At 47.7% G+C, this 23,538-nt stretch overlaps 1 protein-coding gene across 2 annotated transcripts in view; it reads right to left on the minus strand.

Annotated features, from left to right (window-relative positions):
* TREH (trehalase) overlaps positions 1 to 23,538 on the minus strand; it is a 281,145-nt gene that overhangs the window by 122,755 nt on the left and 134,852 nt on the right. For both annotated transcript variants that reach the window (XM_085645871.1, XM_085645870.1), the window contains exons 3-4: positions 22,704 to 22,804; positions 20,449 to 20,596 (exon numbers count right to left, since the gene is read on the minus strand). In XM_085645871.1, coding sequence (XP_085501997.1) covers positions 20,449 to 20,596; positions 22,704 to 22,804 — 249 coding nt within the window. The remainder of the gene's footprint in view (positions 1 to 20,448; positions 20,597 to 22,703; positions 22,805 to 23,538) is intronic.

Here is a 23,538-nt window from a genome sequence, read left to right on the forward strand (position 1 = left end):
TAAGAATTGACTTAGACACTGTAGGGGTACAGGGCTCATGCACCTGTACCCTCACCACTGGTATAGTGCACCCAGCTAGAGGGGTGACTGATCAATGCCAGGGCAGTGGGTTGTAGGCATGGCACACAGGAATGTGTGCTATGTCGACTCTTCACTTTGTTCTGCACCAAGACACGCAGCCTGCAACGGCAGTGTGTGAGTGTAAAGGTACAGGGCCTCTAAGGGTGGCACAATAAGTGCTGCAGCCCTTAGAAGTCTTCCCTCATCACAGTCCCCGGGGTACCTGTGGTACCATTTACCAGGGGCTGACCTGTGGCCAGAGATGCCAATTGGGTTAGTTTTGGGGAAAGAATACAGGCCCTGGGAACCTGATTGGCAGGGACCCAGGGCACATCAAGTCAAAATGCATCAGTAGCCTGGCAAAACTGGGGAGGGAGGAGGGGGTTTACTGCAACAGAAACCCACTTTCCTACATGGAGAGGATGTTGTTTCTCAAGAACATGTTTGCCAGAAGCCTGGCTGTCTAATGCAGTCTGAGTGTATCCTTGTAAGACCCTGCACGGGAAACTGTTCCCTTAGTACTGAACCAGAAGAGAAAATGATACAGAAGTTGATGTAAGTTACCTTTATTGTAACTCCTGCACTGGGATCCAGGGCACCTGCCTGCTCTCAACACACAGAGTCTGGGCCCTCTCATGGAAGGACTATCCAAGCCTTTGTCTTAATGAAAGATGAACCGAGGTGGGTGCACACGGGTTTAATTTTTAACAGCCTGAGAAACGAGTTCTAGTCCTATAAAGTCTGGAATAATACCCATAAAAGAAAACAGATTACTTGTAAGAATAATACTAATAATAATGATGAGTTTTGTAAAGCGCAAATGGTTACACCTCAAGGTGTGTCTCTGCACTAGGACCAATCAATCACTCAGGGTTTATAGAGAGCACGCTACTCACCCGGGACGGGTCTCAAGGCACTGAGGGGTGGGGGGGGGGGGGGGGGGGGGGTCCGCAAATCTTGGAGGATCACTGAGTTCCATCGAAGAGCCAGGTCTTGAGGTCTTTTAGGAACTTAAGAGAGCGGTGCAGTCTGTCGGAGGTGGAAAGGGAGGGAGTTCCATGCCTTGGCCGCGAGGAGGGAGAAGGTGCACCTCTCCTGCTCTGGTTTTCTTGATCCGAGGCACCATTGTTAGGGAGAGCTGGGCCGTGCGGAGAGGACGCTGTGGGGCGTGGAACGTGAGGCGGTGGTTCAGGTTGGCAGGTCCGGTATTGTGGAGGGCCTTGTGTGCGTGGGTGAGAAGCTTGAAGGGGATTGTCTTCTCGACGGGGACCAAGTGTAGGCTCCGTAGGTTTTGGCAAATGTGGCTGTGGCGCAGTAGGTTGAGGACTAGTCTGGCGGGGGCGTTCTGGAGTTTGCGGCTTAGGTTCTTGTTGATCCAGGCGTAGAGTTGATCCGGGCGTAGACTGCGTTGCCGTAGTCCAGTCTACTACTGATGAGGGCGTGTGTAACAGTTTTCCGGTCAAACTATATACCCAGGTTTTTAACTTTGGGTTCAGGTTCCGAAGTCGACCTAGTACCTTTGGCCACCATGCGGAGATGCAGATGGAGGGACATTTGCCAACAATGAGGATCTTAGTTTTATTTGCATCCGTCGTACGCAGGTATTAGACATCCACTCCACCAGCTCCACTAGGAAAGATATAAATTGCATTGCAGTCTCTTCCCCTTCCTGAGATAGCGTCACAATCAGTTGTGCATCATCTGCGTAGGACACCAGTTTCACATTGTGTCACTTGATGATCTCCGCCAGGGATGCATATATAGATGAAATAAGGTTGGTCTCAAGATAAAGCCCTGCGGCACCCCCTGAGTAAGGGGCAACGTATCCAAGAGGAAGAGCCTTTGGGCTATTTGGAAAGTGCAGTGCTGAAGAAAGGAGGCTAACCACTGTTGGGCATGTCCGCCCACCCCGCAATCCCCCAGCCTCTGTAAGAACAGGCCATGAGACACGGTGTTGAATGCAGCGCTGAGGTCCAGCAGCACAAGGGCTGCAGTCTGTTCTCCATCTGCACAACTTCCAAAAGCTTCTGTGGCCAGAAGTAAAGCGGACTCCTTAGAGGGCTGAGCCCAAAACCTTAACTGAGACGGATGTAACAAGTTGTTTGTCTCAATGAAGGTCGTAAGATGCACATCCACGTGCTTTTCAGCTATTTTAGCGAATAAAGGCAGGAGCGAGATGGGTATTACGTTTTCGTATTGTGCAGGGTCTAAGGAAGGTTTCTTCCAAAGAGGAGAACATTTGCATGCTTCCAGTTTTTGATGAACTTGTGCCAACTGAAGAGACAACGTTATGAGCTTCTGTAAGTGAGGAAGGATGGAATCCATTTACTGCACCAGGATTCTAGTTGGAGCTGGGTCTAACGGGGACCCTGATTTAATTCTTGTGTAAAGTCCTTTTAACTCCTTTAAGGAGGAGGCCGTGAAACTCACCAGCTCCTTCTCAGAGGCCTGCACTTCTGACCAGCTACTAGACCACAAACATTCCTAGCCTCTAGCGGAAAAGAATCATAAATCTTCGCCACTCTATTTGCAGCGAAAGAGGCAATGTTGCTGGAACTCTCACTAGTGGGTGTCACCAGTGCTTGTGTAAGACTTGTATGTTGTAATGCGGTGTAAACTCCGTATGGTTACATTTCAAAACAACCATATTCACAGGACAAGGGTATTTTTTTAGGTAAAACGGTACTGTATCTTATGAACAGCTGGTCCTTTGACGTTTCCTAGGATACATTTTAAATCCCATACTTGTGTTTCTAACACACTTGTGCACACTGTATGTAGGCATAATATGCATTTGCTTGTTGAAATTAGGCTCAGTTTGTGCCGAAATGTCCTGCTCTGTATGTATCACACTAGAGACAGTGGGGGGCAACAGAAGCAGGAGCGGTGGATCCAGAGTCTGACCAAGCATCGAACCAAAAGGGTGAATGCCTTTTTTGCCAGATGTATCAAATCCTCCCGGTCTGCTGCTCTTCTGATGTAGCATCACTCCCTCTAATCACACCCCTCCCCACCAAGCATTGTCCGCGGCTACAGTAATGCTTTACTAGTGTTAAGAAGTCTAAGTAGATTGTTAGGGATAGACTGTGCACACCACCTCCCTTCTACACACACCCATGTGAACAAGGGTCTGGCTCACAGCATGGAGGCGGGTACTGTGTGACGTTTGAAACTGGGCAGCAGTTGCCTCTGACTCAGGATGCTGGCACAGCACCAACCCAACCGCATCCCGTCACCGCCTTCAACGTGACAACTGCTGGTTCAGCAGAAAATATCCAGCCTTAATCCTGGAGTCAGTTAAATACTGTTCAGCCTGCCCAAGAAGGCACGCGACGCCTTTTTCTTTGGTCTCACTGAAGCACAGACTGGTGGTTTCAGAAAGGAGCGCGAGTGCACATAACATATGGCTAGGAAGTCTTCCTATCCAAAAACATATACCCCATTCTGGACAGCTTCAGGAACGAGGTCAGACACTGGAGATCCCTGCCTGTCTCTGCTCGGCCAGGCCACTATGTTCAGAATGCTCAACCTGTTGAACGCCTTTATGCTCCAAAACACTCCCTACAGGATCCCAGCAGACGTCTCTGAGAAACTCGGGGCAGAATTTAAATTGCTGTTGGGGCGGCATGAAGAGCACTGTCCAAACTTACGTGGGGAGTCTATAATGTCAGCATTGCACTGCCGGACAGTCAACAATATTACTGGGCATCGCAGCTAGGGGTTACCAATGGATTGGTACTGGACCCACTAAACAAAGCATCCTTGAGAGCGGATTGAGTGGCAATGGCAGAGAAGGGGCTCCCACCTGCTCTCTATAGACCCAGGCGCCCTGTATAGACCCAAGAAGAGGAGCAGATTTAGGGGCCCATTCTGAATGAGTGCTTAGAGCCTGGCAGGAGGCACTAGATACCTGGGGTGGGAGAATAAATAAACAAATCAAAATGGCCGAGGTGAGAGATGGGACAGGAGAGGCACTAGGAAAGGGCGGCTGATGTAGTGGGGAGCCCTTCAGCAGGAGTAATCAATGGTAGAGACGGAGGTCTTCGTCAACCTCCAGACATGATACGCCTTATCAACCCACATTGAGCTGGGAGAGGAGGCTACGGATACGATCCCACTGGAGGATCATCCGCTCTCCGAAGCCCTTACCAATAAAGCCATCTTGCTGACCTACAGGAAATTGATTACCAAATTCCCGAGCGTCCTGGAGAGGGACTGGGAGCATGATCAGGCAGACACAGAGGAAGGGGAGTGGGAGGAGGCCCTCACAGCACCCAGGGAATGCGATCTGGGACGGCTTCCGATTGGTCCAGTTACGTATTCTACTTAGATCCTATTCTACGAAAACCAAGTTGCTAAAGATGGAGAAAATAGCTTCGGATCTCCGTGCCAGGGAATGCAACCAACCAGGAACATTTCTGCACACCTTATGAGGCTGCCAAGGTTAACTAGCTACTGGGAGGAGATATGGACTTGGCTCTGTACTGCCTATGGTTTTATTTTTTATTAAAACAATTAAATGTTCCAGAAAACAGAGAAAAGAAAGTGAGGAACATCATTTGAGGGGCATGAATGCATGTGTTTTTTTATTGTGATGCTGAAGATGTGTGAAGATGTCTCACTCCTCTTAGAGGTAACTTTTCTTTTGCTGTTTTTGGAGGTTTCAGGAAGTTCTGTCCCACTAGGGATGCCAGGTATATTGGAGACTCCATTACCTTTCCATTGTGAGGGAAGAAATAATCCTTTCAAGATATTAAGCCTGGGTCTGATAATCTTTCGAAACCCCAGGGTGCCCGAGGCATGCCCAGCTCGCACCAAAGTCATGAGGCCGCTCAGTGGCCTTGTAATGATCACATGAAATGGTTAAAGAGATTCCTCTGCCGCTGGGTCATCAGCCATGCAGTGGAATGTTTTCAGCTGTGGGGCACGCGTGGGGAAGTAACACTCCGAATGGCCGGATAAGTGCCCAGGGATGAAAATGCTTTGCCCACCGTGGTCCTGTGGACAGTACGCTGTCAATAATGCCACATCTATCTATACCCAGGTAGCAATCAACTACAGAACAAGCAGGAAGATACCAGATACAGACCCTGATGGCTAGTGGTACATGCATCCTATGGATGGCCTGGCACAAAAACCCTGCAGGAAGCAGACAACGGAGAGAGGCATGTCAACTGAAGAAAGCCAAAAACGGGTTTAATGTTATTTTCTCTTTTTATGGAGATGAAACTGAGGTCTTTGCACATAAGAAAAGACACAGACTGAAAATGAAGTATCATAAAACACTGAAAAGAGCCAAACCACGTCAGCAAATGGTAATGAACAACACAAAGCAAAAGCCCTCTTTTTCTAGCCCAAAATGGGAGTGGGTCCAGATGAGCCGCTTAGCTAAATAATGGGAACTGATCTGGAGCCATTGGAGACTGAGGGGAAGGAGCAGGCCCAGTATGTGAAGGTATGCCCCAGTATTTATTTAGTATTTACAGTGTTTTTCTAATGTGCTGATTCACCTAGTGGTATGAGCCCGCTGTACGGTATAACACAACTGCATCCTGGGGAAGAAATATGCTTACAGAAAACATCACACAAAAAAGCTGACAAGAACCCAGAGAGCTGGGAGATAAGGAGTAGCGGGAAGAAGAGCTAAGTAGATAACGTCAGATAACGACTGAGGGCCTGATTTACAAAGGTAACTTACGCTTTTGCGCATGTTCACACTTTTGAGTAAGTTTACTACTTTCGGTATTTACAAACTCCAAGAGCAAACTTACTAAATAAGTGTTAATTACATGTCTCCAACCCTGACTTTTGCAATTGGCTTAACCAACCAATCCTGGAGCTGCTCTCATGCTGAGAAAGCAGCTCCAAGAATGGTGGGAGCAAGCTCACCCAGCGCTCATTTTGAGGCTGGGGGTCTGTGCAAGCAATCCCCAGACTGTTGCACAGCCTTTGGATTGCTGGGTCTACACTGTGCATGTTGCAACAGCCAGCCAATCCGACATGCGCACTGTAGACCAGTGCTGTAATCCCGCATTTGCAGTATTCAGCCCCGCCCCTACCCTCGCACTGTACACAGAGTAAACCAGTGCCGTGGCAAATAAATAATATGGCATTGACATGCCATAGCATTTATTTGTGTTTGGCGGCTGCAATCGCAGCAGGTGGGGCAACGCTCCCCTGCTACCAAGAAGCAGCCGCCCTGGAGTACAACAAAACGTACTACAAAGTGCAATTTGTGAATCAGGCATGTCGAAAAGAGAGGATGTCAAGCACCATTCTTAATTGGCAGGGAAGATAGTTCCAGATACTGGGCACAACACCACAAAATTATTGCCTTTGAGCTTAAATGTTCTGAATTTCTAGAGTTTTAACAAGAAGACATTTTTGAGGCGGAATTCAAGAGCCACCTGAGTTTTTCAGCAATTGGTTGAGGTAGCTGGGTCTGCCAATGTGAAGCAGTTTGAAGGTGATGCACTCAATTTCAACTTTGATCAAGCCTCCATGGAAAGCTAATATAGGTCTTTCAGTATGGCAGCGATGCAAACAAGCTTTCTTTTGTCCAAGAGTAGACAAGCTGTGGAGTGCAGGATTCCTTGAAGAGCACTAGCCATGAGACCTGAGAGTATGGTGTTTTCTCCATCAATTCTCGATATAACTGATGCTTGTGCCACAGTCTTAAACTAATTGGTGGAGAGAAGATAGTTGCCGTAGATGAAAATTTGTGGTATGGGCTATCTTGCAGATGCGAGGTTCTACAGAGAGCTTGCTATCGATAAGGAATCCAAGGGACTAAAGAGCTGTAGCGGGTGAAGGCGAACATCCATAATTCGTTAGCAAGGTGATTAGTGACAGTCCAGCTTTATTGCTTGCTTTATGAGATAGAAGTAACAACTCTATTTTGTGAGGTCTCAGTTTAAAAGAGTTTGGAGATGCCCATTTGAAGAGCAAATCAAGGCTGTTTTTGAGTAATTTGAGGTTGTTGCATGAGGGGATTTTTAAACAGATTTTACGATTGTCTGTATATTGATGTAGCTTGATGTTAGATTGTTCCAGCAGTAGTTTGAGAGGTTCAACATAAAGATTAAAAAAAGAACATTTTAAAGAACTGATCCTTGGAGGATGCCAAAGAAAGCCTTTCCAGTATAGGAAGGGGTATAGCCTGCTCCATGGTTTCAAGCATTTACATTTTTAATGCACTGGTCTCATTCTGCAGCTGGGTTCCCAACCAGTTGCAAATGTGAGACAGCAAGATGGCTGAGTAACAAAAATACTCACTCACATGGTGTTGGGATGGAAAAACATCTCCTGCGTCGCTTGGGAGATCACACATCCCTGCATTGAGTTCCACACCATGAGTCTTCTTGATTTTGTAGTCAGGCGACACAACAACTACATTGAGAGCGTGTTTGGAAATAGATTGTGACTCAGAGCTGGGCTCTGGGGTCCTGAGGGGGTACAACACATCCACCTTCCTTTATCAATTGTGACTACTGTCACCTCAAAGGCTCTGGTGGACTGATATTGGTCGAATGGATGGATCATAAGAGTAGGACGGGGCATTTTTTACATGTTGCTTGCAGAGGGAGGTGTGCCTGGGGGCCTCCTGGTTAAATGTGTCTGCCTGTCCTCTGCAACTGGGTTCTTTGAGCCATTTATGTGGGACCTGAATGCCACATGTATGTTTACAATATATTTGGCAGTAGGATGAATGTGGGAAGCATGTGCTCTGTTTGACTGATACAGCCAGGAATCCATTTTGGATCTAACGTGTGTGGATGGTACATATGATGAAAAATGGAGGAAACCAACCAGACACTAATTGGAATTGCAGTACTTGCCTGAAGTATTCCTGGGGTCCTTTGACGCAAGACCAAACCCAATGGGGTAGGTATAGGGTACCAGAGGCCCTCTGAAGTATAAAGGTCACTCTGTGCCCCTTCAATCTCCATTCTTTCCCAGAGGTGTTATCCCCAACTGACTGGGAAGCAGATAGGTGTGGAAGTACCTCTCTCTTTTGAACGGTTGGTTTGGGTCTCCTGGACAGATAGCTCCCACCCCTGGCCTTTCCTGCTGACACTAGAGGACAAATACTGTGGCTTGACCATTTACAAAAAAGAAGACATTGCATGAAATCAATACAAGAGATGGACCTGTCTTTGGAAACCCCAAATCAATGTGCCAGGATTTCTCATCAACCAGTGCCAGGGTTTTAACACAAGTGGAGGCCAAGAAAGAGATCCTTGTTACAGGGTTTGGGTCACAGACTGCCAACTTCCAGTGTCATATTTGGGAAAAGGAACTTTAAGTTCTTCATCTTGTCAAGAACAGCTGCTTTGAAACCACTTTGAGGTCAGGGGCCCACTGACTCATGGGGATACCTTTGCATGAAGGAAAGATTACCTTGAAATGGGGAGGAATGAGGAGCTGGTCAGAAAGATCTAAAGTTGGATTGCAGCAACCCTCTCCAAGGCAGGGCCGGACTGGGAACCCAAAGCAGCCCTGGCAATTTTGTCGGACCAGCCCTTCACCCCCGCAGGGCTGGGAAGGGGAGTGCACATGTGTTCACTGCTACTTTTGTTATTGGGGGCCGATGTTGCAGCATCACTACGCTGGTGGCACCAGAAACAAAAGCAGCCCCAACCACTAAAAAACCTGCCCCCATCCTTCCAGCCTCCAGAGGAAGCACCTGATGCGTGCTAAGGCCAGTCGAGCCCTGGTCAGCCTCCTTCAGCCATTGGATTCTTTCACCCAGGAACCTTTAGCCATTGGCCTGAGACATTATCAATCACATCTTGAATCAGCCCATGAAAGCTTTTAAGTTTCACCTTCTGTCTATTGACTGTTTAGGTGTGTCCTTATGCCTCCGTTGGAATGCATGATCTGTTTTACATCGCAAAAGTACACTCTGTTATCACACCCTTATGTCCTTTATGCCTTTTACACATAAAGCAATACTTTAAAAAACTCTTTTGCAGTAGCAGGCATTTTCTGACAAGGAGCCATCAGAGTCCTGACAAGCCAGAGTTGTGACAAGCCTGCCCTCGCTTTATCTGGGTCCAGAGCACGGCATGCCCGCTGCTGCCAGCTACTGCTGGATTAACTGCAGAGCCAGGCTGGGAACCAAACACATGCCTAGCAAAAAGGCTCAAACCTGCCACGCTCCCTTTAACTCCTGTGCTATCTCTCTCTTTCCATCCATCCATTCCCTCTCTGTCCTTTTCTCCTCTCTCTACATTGCCCTTTGCTTCCCCTATTTCTCTGAGGAAACCTCCCCCTTCCTGCTGTGATTAATCTCGGGAGCTGGGGAAAGTGACAGAGGCACCGGAGGACTGGCCCTCGGCTTCTAAAACCGGCCTCCCAGGGTGCCAGCCCACTGTGGAAATGCCTGGTGCAATAAAAGGCCTGTCCGGCCCTGCTCCAAGGCCATCTGTGGAGTCCTTGTGACACTGGTGCACCTGCAGTGCGTCATGAATGCACTTCAGAAGTTCCAACTTTAACAAAAATCACCACTGTGACTCAGGTGAGAGCTTCATTTGTGTGGATGGCAGGCTTGAAAGGTGGGGTGTGCCTGTACAAACCTGCAACACTAGAGGACATCACAAGAGACTACAGGGGCATGGGAAAAGTGGGGTGCTGCTGCTCACCAGTGACAGTGTGCAAAAAGGCAAGTGTGGCACCCCAGTCCAGCGAAAGCACAATGCAGGAGACACCTGGGCACCAGCAATGAAAGGCACTCTGTGGATGTGAGACTGTAAACACCACAAGAGAAGATGACAAACACTGTGGCAGCTATTCAGATAACATACAAGCAGCCGTACCTTACCAGCCTTAGCATTGTTGAATCTACCACCCATGGGGAAAGGGAAAAGAGAGAGTACACTGCAAATCCCAGGGTCAACTTATCGAGTTTTTACAATAAGGGCCTCATTACGATGTTGGGTGGAAACTTAGAAGAATTTCCAAGTGAAAGCAGTCAATGTTAGCCTATGGAAGGAAATTCAAGTAACTGGTAAGTACGGTTAGAATTACTTTTCAGGATCAGTACTGGGCTCAAAGATGCAGCACTGAGGTCTCTCGTGATAACAGGTGAGTAAATCGGAATTCGTAGTTCGGCTGATTTTAGAGGAATATTTGCACAATGGTGAAGGAAGGGGGCGGGGCCTGACGTGACATGTGTTTAAACACGCCCTGTGGCGCGTTTTAAGTTGGGAAATTAATTCCTCTTCAATCTTGAGGTCTCCTGGGGGCCAACTAGTCCACCAGGTACCTCCAGTATGTGCCACGGAGCTGCGTTGCAGACAGGTGTTCAGAGGTCATGCCCCTTTTTACAACACTCTGCAACGCAGCTCCGTGGCGCTTACTGGAGGTACCTGGTGGGCTAGTTGGCCCCCAGGGGACCTCAGGACTGAAGAGGAATTAATTCCCCAACTTAAAACGCGCCACAGAGTGTGTTTGCACACATATCACCTCAGGCCCCGCCCCCTACCTTCACCACTGTGCAAACACGCCCTGTGGCGCGTTTTAAGTTGGGGGATTAAGTCCCTTTGAATCCTGAGGGTCCCTGGGGTCCAACTAGCCCACCAGGTACCTCCAGTTAACGCCACAAGGCTGCGTTGCAGAGAGGTGTAAAAAGGGGCGTGGCCTGGAGCACCTCTCTGCAACGCAGCCCTGTGGCTCTTACTGGAGGTACCTGGTGGGCTAGTTGGCCCCCAGGGACCCCCAGTATTGAAGGGGAATTAATTCCCCAATTTAAAACGCGCCACAGGGCGTGTTTGCACAGTGGTGAAGGTAGGGGGCGGGGCCTGAGGGGATATGTGGGCTAGTTGGCCCCCAGGGACCCCCAGTATTGAAGGGGAATTAATTCCCCAATTTAAAACGCGCCAAGGGCGCGTTTGCAGAGTGTGCTTGTGAGGGGTCGGGCCTAGGGACGATCGCGTCTTATTTTAAAAAAAAAAATTTTGAAAGGGTAGCTGTGTGGCCCTCCCTTCCTTTTACTTTTTTGTGGCCCTGGGGACACCATCCCCCAGGGCCTCACCCCCAAATTAAAATTTTAAAACATTTTTTACGGGAAGGGGGCCGCATGGCCCCCCTCCCGTGGCCAATTCCGGGCCCCGGGGACCCCATCCCCCGGGGCATGCCCAACTTAAAAAAAAAATAATTATGGAGGGGGGCTGCGTAGCCCCTCTCCTCTGGCCACTTAAGGCCCCGGGGACCCCATCCCCCAGGGCTCGCCATTGATTTTTTTCTCGCTTTTTTTCCCTTCTTAATGGGGAGGGGGGCCATGTTTCCCCCCTCCCGGGCCACTTATGGCCCCGGGGACCCCATCTTCCGGGGCCTGGCCTCTCGTTGGGGACCGTGGGGGGGTCCCCAATCCCCCCACGGTCCCAGCCGTCTCCCCGCTTTCTGCAGGAGCCGGCATTGCTTTTCCACATGGGGAGCAGCTAACATATAGAAAAGCAATCTGCTTTGCTTCATTGAAGCGAGAGCAGGTTTCCCTGCTCTCGCTTCAATGAAGCAAAGCAGTTTGCAATGGCAGGGTGGGAGCCGCGAGGCTCCCGCCCTGCCATTGCAAACAGCAGTGTCCCGGGGGTGGGCACCCCGGGACACTGCAGGAGCCGGCCCTGGGGGTGGCGGTCCCCAGGGCCAGTACAAGGCTCCAGGAGGGGGGGGCCGCACGGCCCCCCTCCCACATCGGTTAGAAGCCCCGGGGGTGGCGGTCCCCGGGGCTGGGGGGGCCTCAGAGCCCCCCCACACCCAATTTTTTGTGGCCCGGGGGGTGGTGGTCCCCGGGGCTAGGGGGGGCCTAAGAGCCCCCCCACCCAATTTGTAATAAGCACCGGGGGGTGGCGGTCCCCAGGGCAGGGGGGGGCCTGAGAGCCTCACATACATAATTTAATAAAGCCCCGGGGGTGGCGGTCCCCGGGGCTGGGGGGCCTTGGGGGTCCTTGTGGGACCCTCTGAGCAGGCCTAGGGGGTCAGGGTGTTTCTACCCTGCCCCCTTTTCGCGTTTTGCAACTTTTTGGGGGGTTTTCTTGTGCCTCGGTTCTACCGAGGCACAAGATGGCTGCCAACACTTCTTGATTCAGAGTGCTGGCAGCCAATTAAAATACAGCTCGTGCACGGCAGGGTGCGCTTAGGCTGCGCTTAGGGTATGCGGACCCTCCGAGGCCATCGAAATAATTGTACTTTTAAATGTCATTTTCTCTGGAACTAATGAACGGATTTAAACCATTTAAGCAAAAGGCACGAACTGAACTAAGGACTACCTCTTTGCTAAATTTGGTGAAATTCCGTTCAGCAGTTCGGGCTGTAGCTGCGGCTAAATGTCTTATGGGAAATTGCATGGGGAAAACGCGTTTTGGGACCCCCCTTTTTTCTTGGCCCCCACTTGACGAATCACCGTGAAACTTTCTGGATAGGAAGGAGCGGACCGGAGCTGACCAAAAGTTTTGAAAATTTTGCAAAGATTCGTCAATCGGCGCCAATGTTATTCCAAATAGACGGCCAGTAGGTAATATATATATATATATATATATATATATATATATATATCCATATCCAAATAAATATATTATATATAATAATATATACAATTATTCAAAAAGCGTTCTTTCTTTTGCCAATATCTTTGGAACCGTTCGACGAATCTTCGCAAAATGTTCAAAACTAATGGGGCGCTCAGGTCAGCTCCAGTCTTGAAAGTTTCGGGATGATTAGTCAAGAGGGAGTTGTGCAAAAAGGGGGTCCCAAACCATGTTTTCTCCATGTTAATTTTCATAGGAATTTTTGGAACAGGCTACAGCCCGAACTGCTGAACGGAATTACACCAAATTTGGCAAAAAGGTAGCTCTTGGTTCAGAAAGCGCCCTTTTTTTAAGTGGTGCAAATCCGTTCAGTAGTTCCTGAGAAATTTTTAAAAAAATAATATCGATATCTGAGCACTGAGGAGGATTTGTGACTCCTCCCGAGCACGAGCTGAATTCTGATTGGCTGCCAACACTCCAAACCAGAATGTGTTGGCAGCTATCTTGTGACTCGGTAACCGAGTCACAAGAAAAAGGATAAAAAAGGGGGCAGAGTAGAAACACCCTTATCCCCTATGCCTGCTCAGACGGTCCCACAGGGACCCCCAGGCCCAAAAAAAGCATTTAAAAAAGAAAAAAAGAATTCAAGCTTTGTTTCTTTGCGCCCCCGGGTGGACAGGGTCCCAGAAATTATTATATGCGGGGCCCTTGGGGACCCCGCAGCCCCAGGGACCACCACCTCCCCGGGGCTTAGTTTATTATGAGCGGGGAACACGCGACTCCCCCACAGGCCCAGGGACCGCCACTGCCCTGGGGCTTTCATTAATTATAGGAAGGAGGGCCTCGCAGGCTCCCCCAAGCACAGGTGATCAATACCTCCCCGTGGCTTCCTTCATTAATGAGGAGGGGCCTCGTGGGCTCCCCCTAGCCCCGGGGACCACTACCTCCCCGGGGCTATACAAATGTAGGGAGGGGGCAGTGTGCCCCCCCCTCCTGGAGCCCTCGATGGCCCTGGGGACCGCGACCCCCAGGGCCGGTTCCTGCAATGTCACTGCTGTTTGCTATGGCAGGGCGGGAGCATGGCTCCCTCCCTGTCATAGCAAACACTGCTTTGCTCGCTTCCAAGAAGCAAAGCAGAATTGCTTTTGGGCAAGGGGAGCTGCATGTTCGCAGCTCCCCTTGCCCAAAAGCAATGCCGGCTACCGCAGGAGCCGGGGAGCCGGCAGGGACCGTGGGGGCATTGGGTCTCCCCCAACAGTCCCCAACTTGAGGGCCGTCCCTGGGGATGGGTCTCTGGGGCCAAAAGTGGCAGCACGATTGCAGAGTGCTGCTGGAAGAGGGCAGGGCATCCGGCAAGATGTCAGCTTTTCTTTTTTTTTGTTCTGTTAGAAGGGGGGCTGTGTGGGTCCCTTCTTTTACTAGTTTTTGTGGCCCTGGGGACCCCATCCCCCAGGGCCTGGCCAGCCTTTTTATTTTTTTCACTGAAAAAACATAGGTTTCAGGGATGTTATAGTTAGAAATTGGTACAAAAGGGGGTGGTGATGGACGGAGCATCAGAGCCAATCAAACACTCACACCCTGTCAACAGATCTGGGTTTGATCCATCACCGTTTTTTAGCCCACTCTGCCACCCCAGTTCAGACATGGCCATATGCAAATCAGTCTGACTCTGTGCCTCATGGGAACAGTCCAGCCCGAACTGCCAAGCCATGCCTTCCCTGGACCGGAAACAAGCTTCCTAGGACCGGTTTCTGGCATTTCAGCCGTCTTCTGCCAGGCTTGCTTGAATCCAGTGGCAAAGTGAGCAAGGGACTCACGTCTGAGTATACCCTGCCAACTTATGGCGAACAAAGCGGTACAAAAGGGGGTGGTGATGGACGGAGCATCAGAGCCAATCAAACACTCACACCCTGTCAACAGATCTGGGTTTGATCCATCACCGTTTTTTAGCCCACTCTGCCACCCCAGTTCAGACATGGCCATATGCAAATCAGTCTGACTCTGTGCCTCATGGGAACAGTCCAGCCCGAACTGCCAAGCCATGCCTTCCCTGGACCGGAAACAAGCTTCCTAGGACCGGTTTCTGGCATTTCAGCCGTCTTCTGCCAGGCTTGCTTTAATCCAGTGGCAAAGTGAGCAAGGGACTCACGTCTGAGCATACCCTGCCAACTTATGGCGAACAAAGCGGTACAAAAGGGGGTGGTGATTGCATATGGCCATGTCTGAACTGGGGTGGCAGAGTGGGCTAAAGAACGGTGATGGATCAAACCCAGATCTGTTGACTGGGTGTGAGTGTTTGATTGGTTCTGATGCTCCGTCCATCACCACCCCCTTTTGTACCGCTTTGTTCGCCATAAGTTGCCAGGGTATGCTCAGACGTGAGTCCCTTGCTCACTTTGCCACTGGATTCAAGCAAGCCTGGCTGAAGACGGCTGAAATGCCAGAAACCGGTCCTAGGAAGCTTGTTTCCGGTCCAGGGAAGGCATGGCTTGGCAGTTCGGGCTGGACTGTTCCCATGAGGCACAGGGTCAGACTGATTTGCATATGGCCATGTCTGAACTGGGGTGGCAGAGTGGGCTAAAGAACGGTGATGGATCAAACCCAGATCTGTTGACTGGGTGTGAGTGTTTGATTGGTTCTGATGCTCTGTCCATCACCACCCCCTTTTGTACCGCTTTGTTCGCCATAAGTTGGCAGGGTATGCTCAGACGTGAGTCCCTTGCTCACTTTGCCACTGGATTCAAGTAAGCCTGGCTGAAGACGGCTGAAATGCCAGAAACCGGTCCTAGGAAGCTTGTTTCCGGTCCAGGGAAGGCATGGCTTGGCAGTTCGGGCTGGACTGTTCCCATGAGGCACAGGGTCAGACTGATTTGCATATGGCCATGTCTGAACTGGGGTGGCAGAGTGGGCTAAAGAACGGTGATGGATCAAACCCAGATCTGTTGACTGGGTGTGAGTGTTTGATTGGTTCTGATGCTCCGTCCATCACCACCCCCTTTTGTACCGCTTTGTTCGCCATAAGTTGGCAGGGTATGCTCAGACGTGAGTCCCTTGCTCACTTTGCCACTGGATTCAAGCAAGCCTGGCTGAAGACGGCTGAAATGCCAGAAACCGGTCCTAGGAAGCTTGTTTCCGGTCCAGGGAAGGCATGGCTTGGCAGTTCGGGCTGGACTGTTCCCATGAGGCACAGGGTCAGACTGATTTGCATATGGCCATGTCTGAACTGGGGTGGCAGAGTGGGCTAAAGAACGGTGATGGATCAAACCCAGATCTGTTGACTGGGTGTGAGTGTTTGATTGGTTCTGATGCTCCGTCCATCACCACCCCCTTTTGTACCGCTATAGTTAGAAATTAGCATTTAAAAAACCTTAGAAACTCACTGAAAAAAACATAGGTTTCAGGGATGTTATAGTTTGAAATTAGCATTTAAAAAACCATAGAAATTCACTGAAAAAGCCACATGTTTCAGGGACCATGTCATGAGTGATGTAATATGTGATGTCATCAGCAGTGCATTGTGGGTCGCGAGTTATAGTTAGCTCAACTAACTATAACGGCTGAATTACTCTGGTTTTGTACGAGTGAAATGTCCAACTAACTATAACGTCCCTGAGACCTGTGGTTTTTTCAGTGAATTTCTATGGTTTTTTTAAAAGCTAATTTCTAACTATAAGGTCCCTGAAACCTATGTTTTTTCAGTGAAAAGTGAATATATATATATATATCAAAGCTCCAAAGTACCCAATGTACATGATGAGGGCGGTGTCCTATGCGACTTCAATTGCCAAAGCCTCTGGAGAGAAATGGGGACACTTCGAAACGCGCCAGGCATCCATGGCACATTGAACTGCTTAAAGTTATTGTTGTACTGGTGGACTGTATATCATAAAGGCTCTGTAAGAGCATGTTGCCGCTCGAGTGCTCCTTGTATGTTGGGTACTTGGAGCTTGGATATATACATATATATATATATGTCAAACGTCAAACAATACCTCCTCGGTTTGAGGAGCACTCAAAACAGACGCAGTATTGGCTTTCAACAGCATTCTTTAATTCAGAGCATTTTTCAGGCCTTACGCGTTTCGAAGTGAAGACTTTTTGATCACAGGCATAATATGAGGCTTTGCAGGCGCTCCAGCCGTGAGGATGCACCACTCGTAAATCAGAGAGGCCAAGGACACACAACTGTCTCGAGTCCGTTTGGAAAACAGACCGGCAGAAATCATTAGGCACTCTTAACTCTTCAGAGGCCCACCAGAGGGTTGAAAAATAATGATTAAGTGTGTGTGGCAGCGCAGAACCTACCAAGGGAAATAATGTTTAAAAAGGCATTCTCAATGACACTGGAGTTTGTACTACACATCCCAGCATGCACAGGACACTATACTCACCTATGAGGCCCACTGAAGGGTAATTGGAACAAACAAAAGCATGCTGGGACAAATGCCTTTGAATCCTGCAAAGCCTCATATTATGCCTGTGATCAAGAAGTCTTCACTTCGAAACGCGTAAGGCCTGAAAAATGCTCTGAATTAAAGAATGCTGTTGAAAGCCAATACTGCGTCTGTTTTGAGTGCTCCTCAAACCGAGGAGGTATTGTTTGATATATATATATATATATATATATATATATATATACACACACACACTCACTCCCATATATACATATACACACACACATTATCTACTGGCGGTCGCCAGTAGATAGTTATAGTTAGGGTCGTGTTTCCATAGGAAATCTCAAAATTCTATTTTGAATAACTTTGGCGCCGGTTGATGAATCTTTGCGAAATTTTCAAAACTAATGGGGCGCTCCGCTCAGCTCCTACCCTGAAAGTCTCGGGGGGATTCGTCAAGCGGGGGCCGAGAAAAAAGGGGGTCCCAAAACACGTTTTCCCCATGCATTTTCCCATAGGACCTTTAGTCGAAGGTACAGCCCGAACGGCTGAACAGAATTACTTGAAATTTGGCAAAGAGGTAGTCCTCAGGTCAGGGAAGTGCCTTTTGCATATATGGAGTCAATCTGTTCAGTAGTTCCTGAGAAAATTGAGTTAAAAGCACATAAATATCTATAGCCACGCACCGTGCGCGCACCGTTCGCGCACCGTGCGCGCACCCTAACGTGCGCGAGCGTAATTCTGATTGGTGGTTAAATGTCAGCCAACGTTCGAATCGGTCGAAATCAGGAAGTGTCGGCCGCCATTTTGTTTGTTTTGAGTGCGAGAGTGAAAAAGGAAGGTGCGAACGTGAAAAGGGGGCAGGGTAGAGAGTTCCTGACCCCCTAGCCTTTGTCAGAGCGTCCCTGAAGGACCCCGAAGGCAGAAAAAAACATTTTAATTTTTTTCAAAAAATCGCGGGGTGCGCGCACCGTGAAAAACCTTAAAAAAATATAAAAACAACTTTTTAATACGTAGTTTATTGTAAAATAAATATATAAAAAATATAATAATACATACCTTAGCATTTAAAAAAACGTACAAATTCACTGAAAAAACCATAGGTTTCACACACGTTATAGTTAGGAATTAGCATTTAAAAAACCTTGCAAATTCACTTAAAAAACCATAGGTTTCACACATGTTATAGTTAGGTGGACATTTCACTCGTAAAAAACCAATGGAATTCCCCCGTTATAGTTAGTTCAGATAACTATAACTCGCGCGACCGCCACTCTATCACAAGGATGATGTCATCAGTGATGTCATGAGTGATGCCACTGACCAAGTCATGAGTGATGTAATATGTGACGTCATGAGCAGTGGATTGCGGGCGCGCAGGTTATAGTAATCTGAACTAACTATAACGGGGGAATTTCATTGTTTTTTTCCGAGTGAAATGTCCACCTAACTATAACATGTGTGAAACCTATGGTTTTTTAAGTGAATATATATATATATATATATATATATATATGTCCATTCAATTGAACTATCAAGGTATATCTGGGACATAAAACAAAGACGTTTTGTTGAGGTCCCTTTCAAAGTGCAGCTTCACTCGATGTCCCTTACTCCAGTTCAATGCTTTACTACATAAGGTGCAGTGGGATCTGTTTAATGTGACAAGGCAATATGTTATGAATCTACTGTACACCCTTGAAGGGCTTGCTTGATTGGGCTACAACTTACAGACACTACCTCTTCTGGCTATGGGTGGTAGGTTTCTATTTAGTTACACGTACACATAGAAACGGCTTCCTTAACTTCCTCCCAAAGGGGTACTGGTCCACAGCTGTTAGTTTCTTTAAGAAAACAATAGTCTGAGAGAAGGCTTCTACCACAAATGTACCCTTAGGTCACAGCAATGAAGATTTACACACAAATTAATTCACAGGTCCAGTTAACTAACAGTGTATTATTCAGATTGTGATATTTACGTTGGTCCCTTTAGCGTGGCATTAACCCCAAAACATTATAGCACCTGTTGGTGGATTGTCAATCCAGAGGCGTAGACATTGTGAAATTCCCAAATCAAACTCTAGGTTAACAGTTCTTAAACTTTTGACTTCTGTGAATCCTCGCTGAATCATTACTGGGATCCGGGGATCCCCAGTGAGTCCTTACGCAAAAATATAGAAACAAGTATACATCAAACAAATGATGAAATGTTTTTTAGCTTGAAAATATAGATTTTTTTTTATTTTAATGTGAAGTTTGGAGCTTTTCTGATTCGGTATTTAATTTATAAAAATATGCTGGACTTTGACACACCACATTGTCTTTTTTTTGTTGGCTCTTCAAATGAGGCCACCCATTCTCTATAGTCTATACTATACTCTGTTTGGTGGACTGGCACTGCTGCCACAGATGAAGGTAAGGATTGCAACTTTTTTATTCCTCCAATTTCAAATTCCTTCGCATTTACAGAACTTTTTATTATTTTCATTTTTGTTTCTTTATTTCTATATACTTTACTAATCCAATAATATTATTTCGTTTTCTAAACAGTCGCGGACCCTGAATGGGCTTCTCGGACTCCCAAAAGGTCTGCGAACCACAGGCTAGGAATCACTGCTCTAGAAGCTGTCAAAAAATATTAAGCATGGAAGAGAAGCTAGAGGATTCCTACAGGCATGCTGACTGAGATGGTGGGCTGAGCATTGGCAGCTTCTGGCATTCGTTCGTGGTGAGGCGGGGTGGGAGGGAATACAAACAAAATTGAACATAAATAAAATTGCACATACCTGCCACTCCGACGGACACCACCTTGCTCCTCTCTGTTGATGGTCAACTCCAGCTGCACACTGTGCAGGCTCCCAGATGCCAATCCCAGTGCTTCTCTCATGCTGGGAATATTATTCCCAGCATGAGAGAAGCACTGGAATTGGTCTGAACGGCCGAGTTTGCCGCTCAGAAAGTAACTGGGAGTCTGCAGCGTTTCTCCAACCCGGCAGTGCAACACAGTCAGGATGGAGAAACCTAAGTGCGCATGACGGTTTGCCCGACCTAAGACGGCCGACCAAAGCGTCATGCGTACTTAAAAGTGCCCGCCACCACTCCCCCTGCCATGCCAGTCACAGGAGATTGCCTGGCCCCACCAGACTGAATATTTGGGTCGGCAGCAATCAGGCAGGCAAAATTAAAATGATAATAAAATGCTTATCATTTTAAGGAGGAGGACGGCGCTCCTCTGCCCTTACGGAGGAGCCAGCACTGTGCCTGAGACGTTCATACCACAATTCAATGTGTACTTTGTATGAATAAATAATCGAACAATGTTATAAGGGGATGAACTCGGCCTGTTAGGATGTACATCTCAAGCAAGGTGTAGATGTCAGGGCATAAATACCAACAAGATACCTATTTTAAGACAAGAGTAAAGGAGGACATGTTTAAACATACACCACAAGAGAATGTAACCTTACTTAGAGTGCCAGTCTTGAGGGGTCCATGGCTCGAACTCCTGACCGGGTGGATAGAAGGATGTGTTCACAAACTGCCAAAGCTGTTCTTTGGGCACCAGCCCTCCCGGTGCCGAGGACACCAACCTCTGAAACTGCTCCAGAAGGACATCTGCGGGGAACACAGAGGACAGGAAGCTTCTAGAAGCAGCAAGTACCGGTTCCATGCACGTGCACAGGCCGTTCAAGCAAGGAAAGATTATTTTGCAGGAGGCTACATGCACAACTCGGACAGCATGCTTGCAATGGGGCGGTCGTCTTGTTTACATCTTATCAGGGGACAACGTCTGATTCCTCATAGTTACACAAGAAACAGAGGCGTTTTAAAGCACTGGCAACTGTCTAGAGCCCCCACCTTCCAAGGGCCCCACTCGGGAAAGTGAACTTTCTCTCTAGCTCACTTCTGTGTATGTTTTGTATCCTCATCCTTAAAGTATAATTCAGTATTGTTAGGCAAGATAAGGTTTGTATTTTCGAAAATGGGTATTAATATTTAAAGTTGTCCCAGAGAAAGGCCCCAACATATTTCTTACCTGGGGGCCCCAAAATCTTTTAAGATTACAGTGATCAAAATGAGTTTTCTTTGTATCTCATCATCACAAGGCGGTGTCTTTCAAGCGCCATGGTGGTGTGCTACAAATCCCCCATATTTAACATAATATAACATAACACAGCACACAACACAGGAACATGTAAATGTCCAGTGCTTATATATAGCACGTAATATTGATGTATAACCTGCTTCTGGGAGGCCTCATTTTAAAAAGTAACACTACTGACAGACATTTCCTATGATGGGTACAATTAGCGTCCCCATCAGAAGCACACAGCATGACCATACGGCGGCAGGACACGACTGCTTTGTGCAGCTAACAAAGCCGAGTGGATGGTGTCACAGCCTGGGCATTTAGTTGTTTACGAAAAGTCGAGGAACAGAAACAAAACGAGGCAGAGACTGACAGGGCGGAGAGGGAGGAATAATGTCCAATGGAAAGAACCACTAGATTCAAGGAACAAAGCCAGAAACAGGAAAGCTCAAGGGACTGGAGGTTGGTGCAGAGACAAACAAGGTAAAGTGCAGATGTAAATACGCGAAAGTGCAATAATAACAGAGAAACAAAGAAATAGACCATTAGACAGAAATAGAAAGAAAGAATGTGTGAAAAATCACTCCTCCGTGTTTTCTTCCTTATGGCGTGCTGGGTGCCACAGCAAGTATATATATATATATATATATATATATATATATATATATATATATATATATATTTATACACACACACATGGTTATGTACACATTAATGTATGTTGTATCTGTAACCTTTGTCTTCTAGTATTTATTTTTTTCTTTCTCCTGTCACTAATCTTCCACTTCAAGATGTAGGCGGACTGGGAGTATCACAGTTTTTTGGGGATTTTATTTTTTTATCTATAGCTGCGAACTCGACCCGAAGGTATCAGAGCGCTTTACATGAGCACTAGTTGCATTACAGACGGGCACATTCATTTTTAGGCACGGGGAGATTACGTGATTTGCCCAGAATCACAGGATGTTGAGCGTTCCTGCCGAAACTCGAACCCAGTTTCCCCTGCTTCGCGGTCCAATGCTCTAGGCCTTAGGCCACATCCTCTCCCCACTTGGGCGTGCATTATGCCTGAACCCTATGGGCTGATGTGGCAAAAGTTATTGACTCAATGGAAACTCCCACACCCCTTCCAGTTAGATCAGGTGACTCCAAAGGCAGAACCTCTAGTTCCATCATTTATTGGATCAAGAGCACCAGAAAGACAGAGGCAAGAGGGGGCAGAGAGTAACTGGGGAGATATCTGACCTGGAAGACCATGCCAGAAAACTAAACTTAAGGGAAACCGTAGCACCAGATTCATAAGACACGCTCTGAGGTTTCCACAGTCACCAGGAGGCTTGTGGGCGACCCTGGTTGTGTGATGAAGCTTCTTGTGGACACTGTAATCCTTTGTGGCTAAAGGGTGTAAAGAACCTTCTGTAATTCTATATTCTCATGAAAGCGAAGGATAAGGAAACACATCCCCCTTACGCAAAGTTTTGGACTGCAGCCCTTGAGTGTTAGGGAGCAAGATTTCAACCACTTTTCAATCATTCTTAGAAAAGACATAAATAGTAGATTTATAGATGGATGGATGGGTGGATATAGAAAGTCAGAGAAGATTCGTGATCCATAGCTCGATGTATATCTCACCAGGTGAGGCCCGCATTCCCATGTCAACAAAATGTTTGTCATCCGAGAACAATTTGGCTCCTTGGACCTGTTTCAACAGCTCTCCCGTGCAGTATATCTGGCTGCAGAGAGAGGAAATTAAATACGTGAATGGTGATAGTTGGTTAAATGCTCCTCATGTGTGCAGGTATTTTCACAGTGTGAACCCCACGCACCTCGGTAGTAGAACTCTGCCAACCTAGAAACCGCGTTTGCCCCAGATGCCCTCCAAACACACACTTCTTTGCCTCCAATGCAACAACAGGGAGGTTTACTGTTTTATGCCCTCTCAAGCCGAAAACTCAACCACCCCAAAAAGTATTGCTCATCCACACATCCTCAATCTCCCCATTAAACCCCCCAGTTATCCGTATTTATTATGCTATACTGACTGTTCTTGCTCTTAGAATGTAGTTCTGGCCAGTGCTTGTTAATGGGGAGAGAAAGCCCAGCCTGTGATGTCTCTACATAGAGTAAGTACTGTACTTACTCGGTTGTTCAGCCTATTACCACTTGCAGCTTTTAGTGCTCAGTTACGAAGAGTTAAATGCCGCTGAGGCAGCACCAGCCTAGGTAAAAGCTTGGATTTTGGTAACTTGGGGCCAGATGTACTAAGCATTTTACCGCTCACAAACGGGCGACTGGTAAAATGCTTTTTGGCATGTACCAACCATATTTTGCTAGTCGGTAACCTATTAGCGACTTGCAAAATAGGGTTTGCGAGTCGCTATTTGGAAGGGACGTGTTAAGGGCGCCCCTTTCTACTAGCAAGTTGCACTGGTATGTAGGAATGTTTTGCGACCGGGAATGCAGTTGC

This window comes from Triturus cristatus, chromosome 3_1 (assembly GCF_964204655.1).
Source record: "Triturus cristatus chromosome 3_1, aTriCri1.1, whole genome shotgun sequence".
Classification (NCBI taxonomy): Eukaryota; Metazoa; Chordata; class Amphibia; order Caudata; family Salamandridae; genus Triturus; species Triturus cristatus.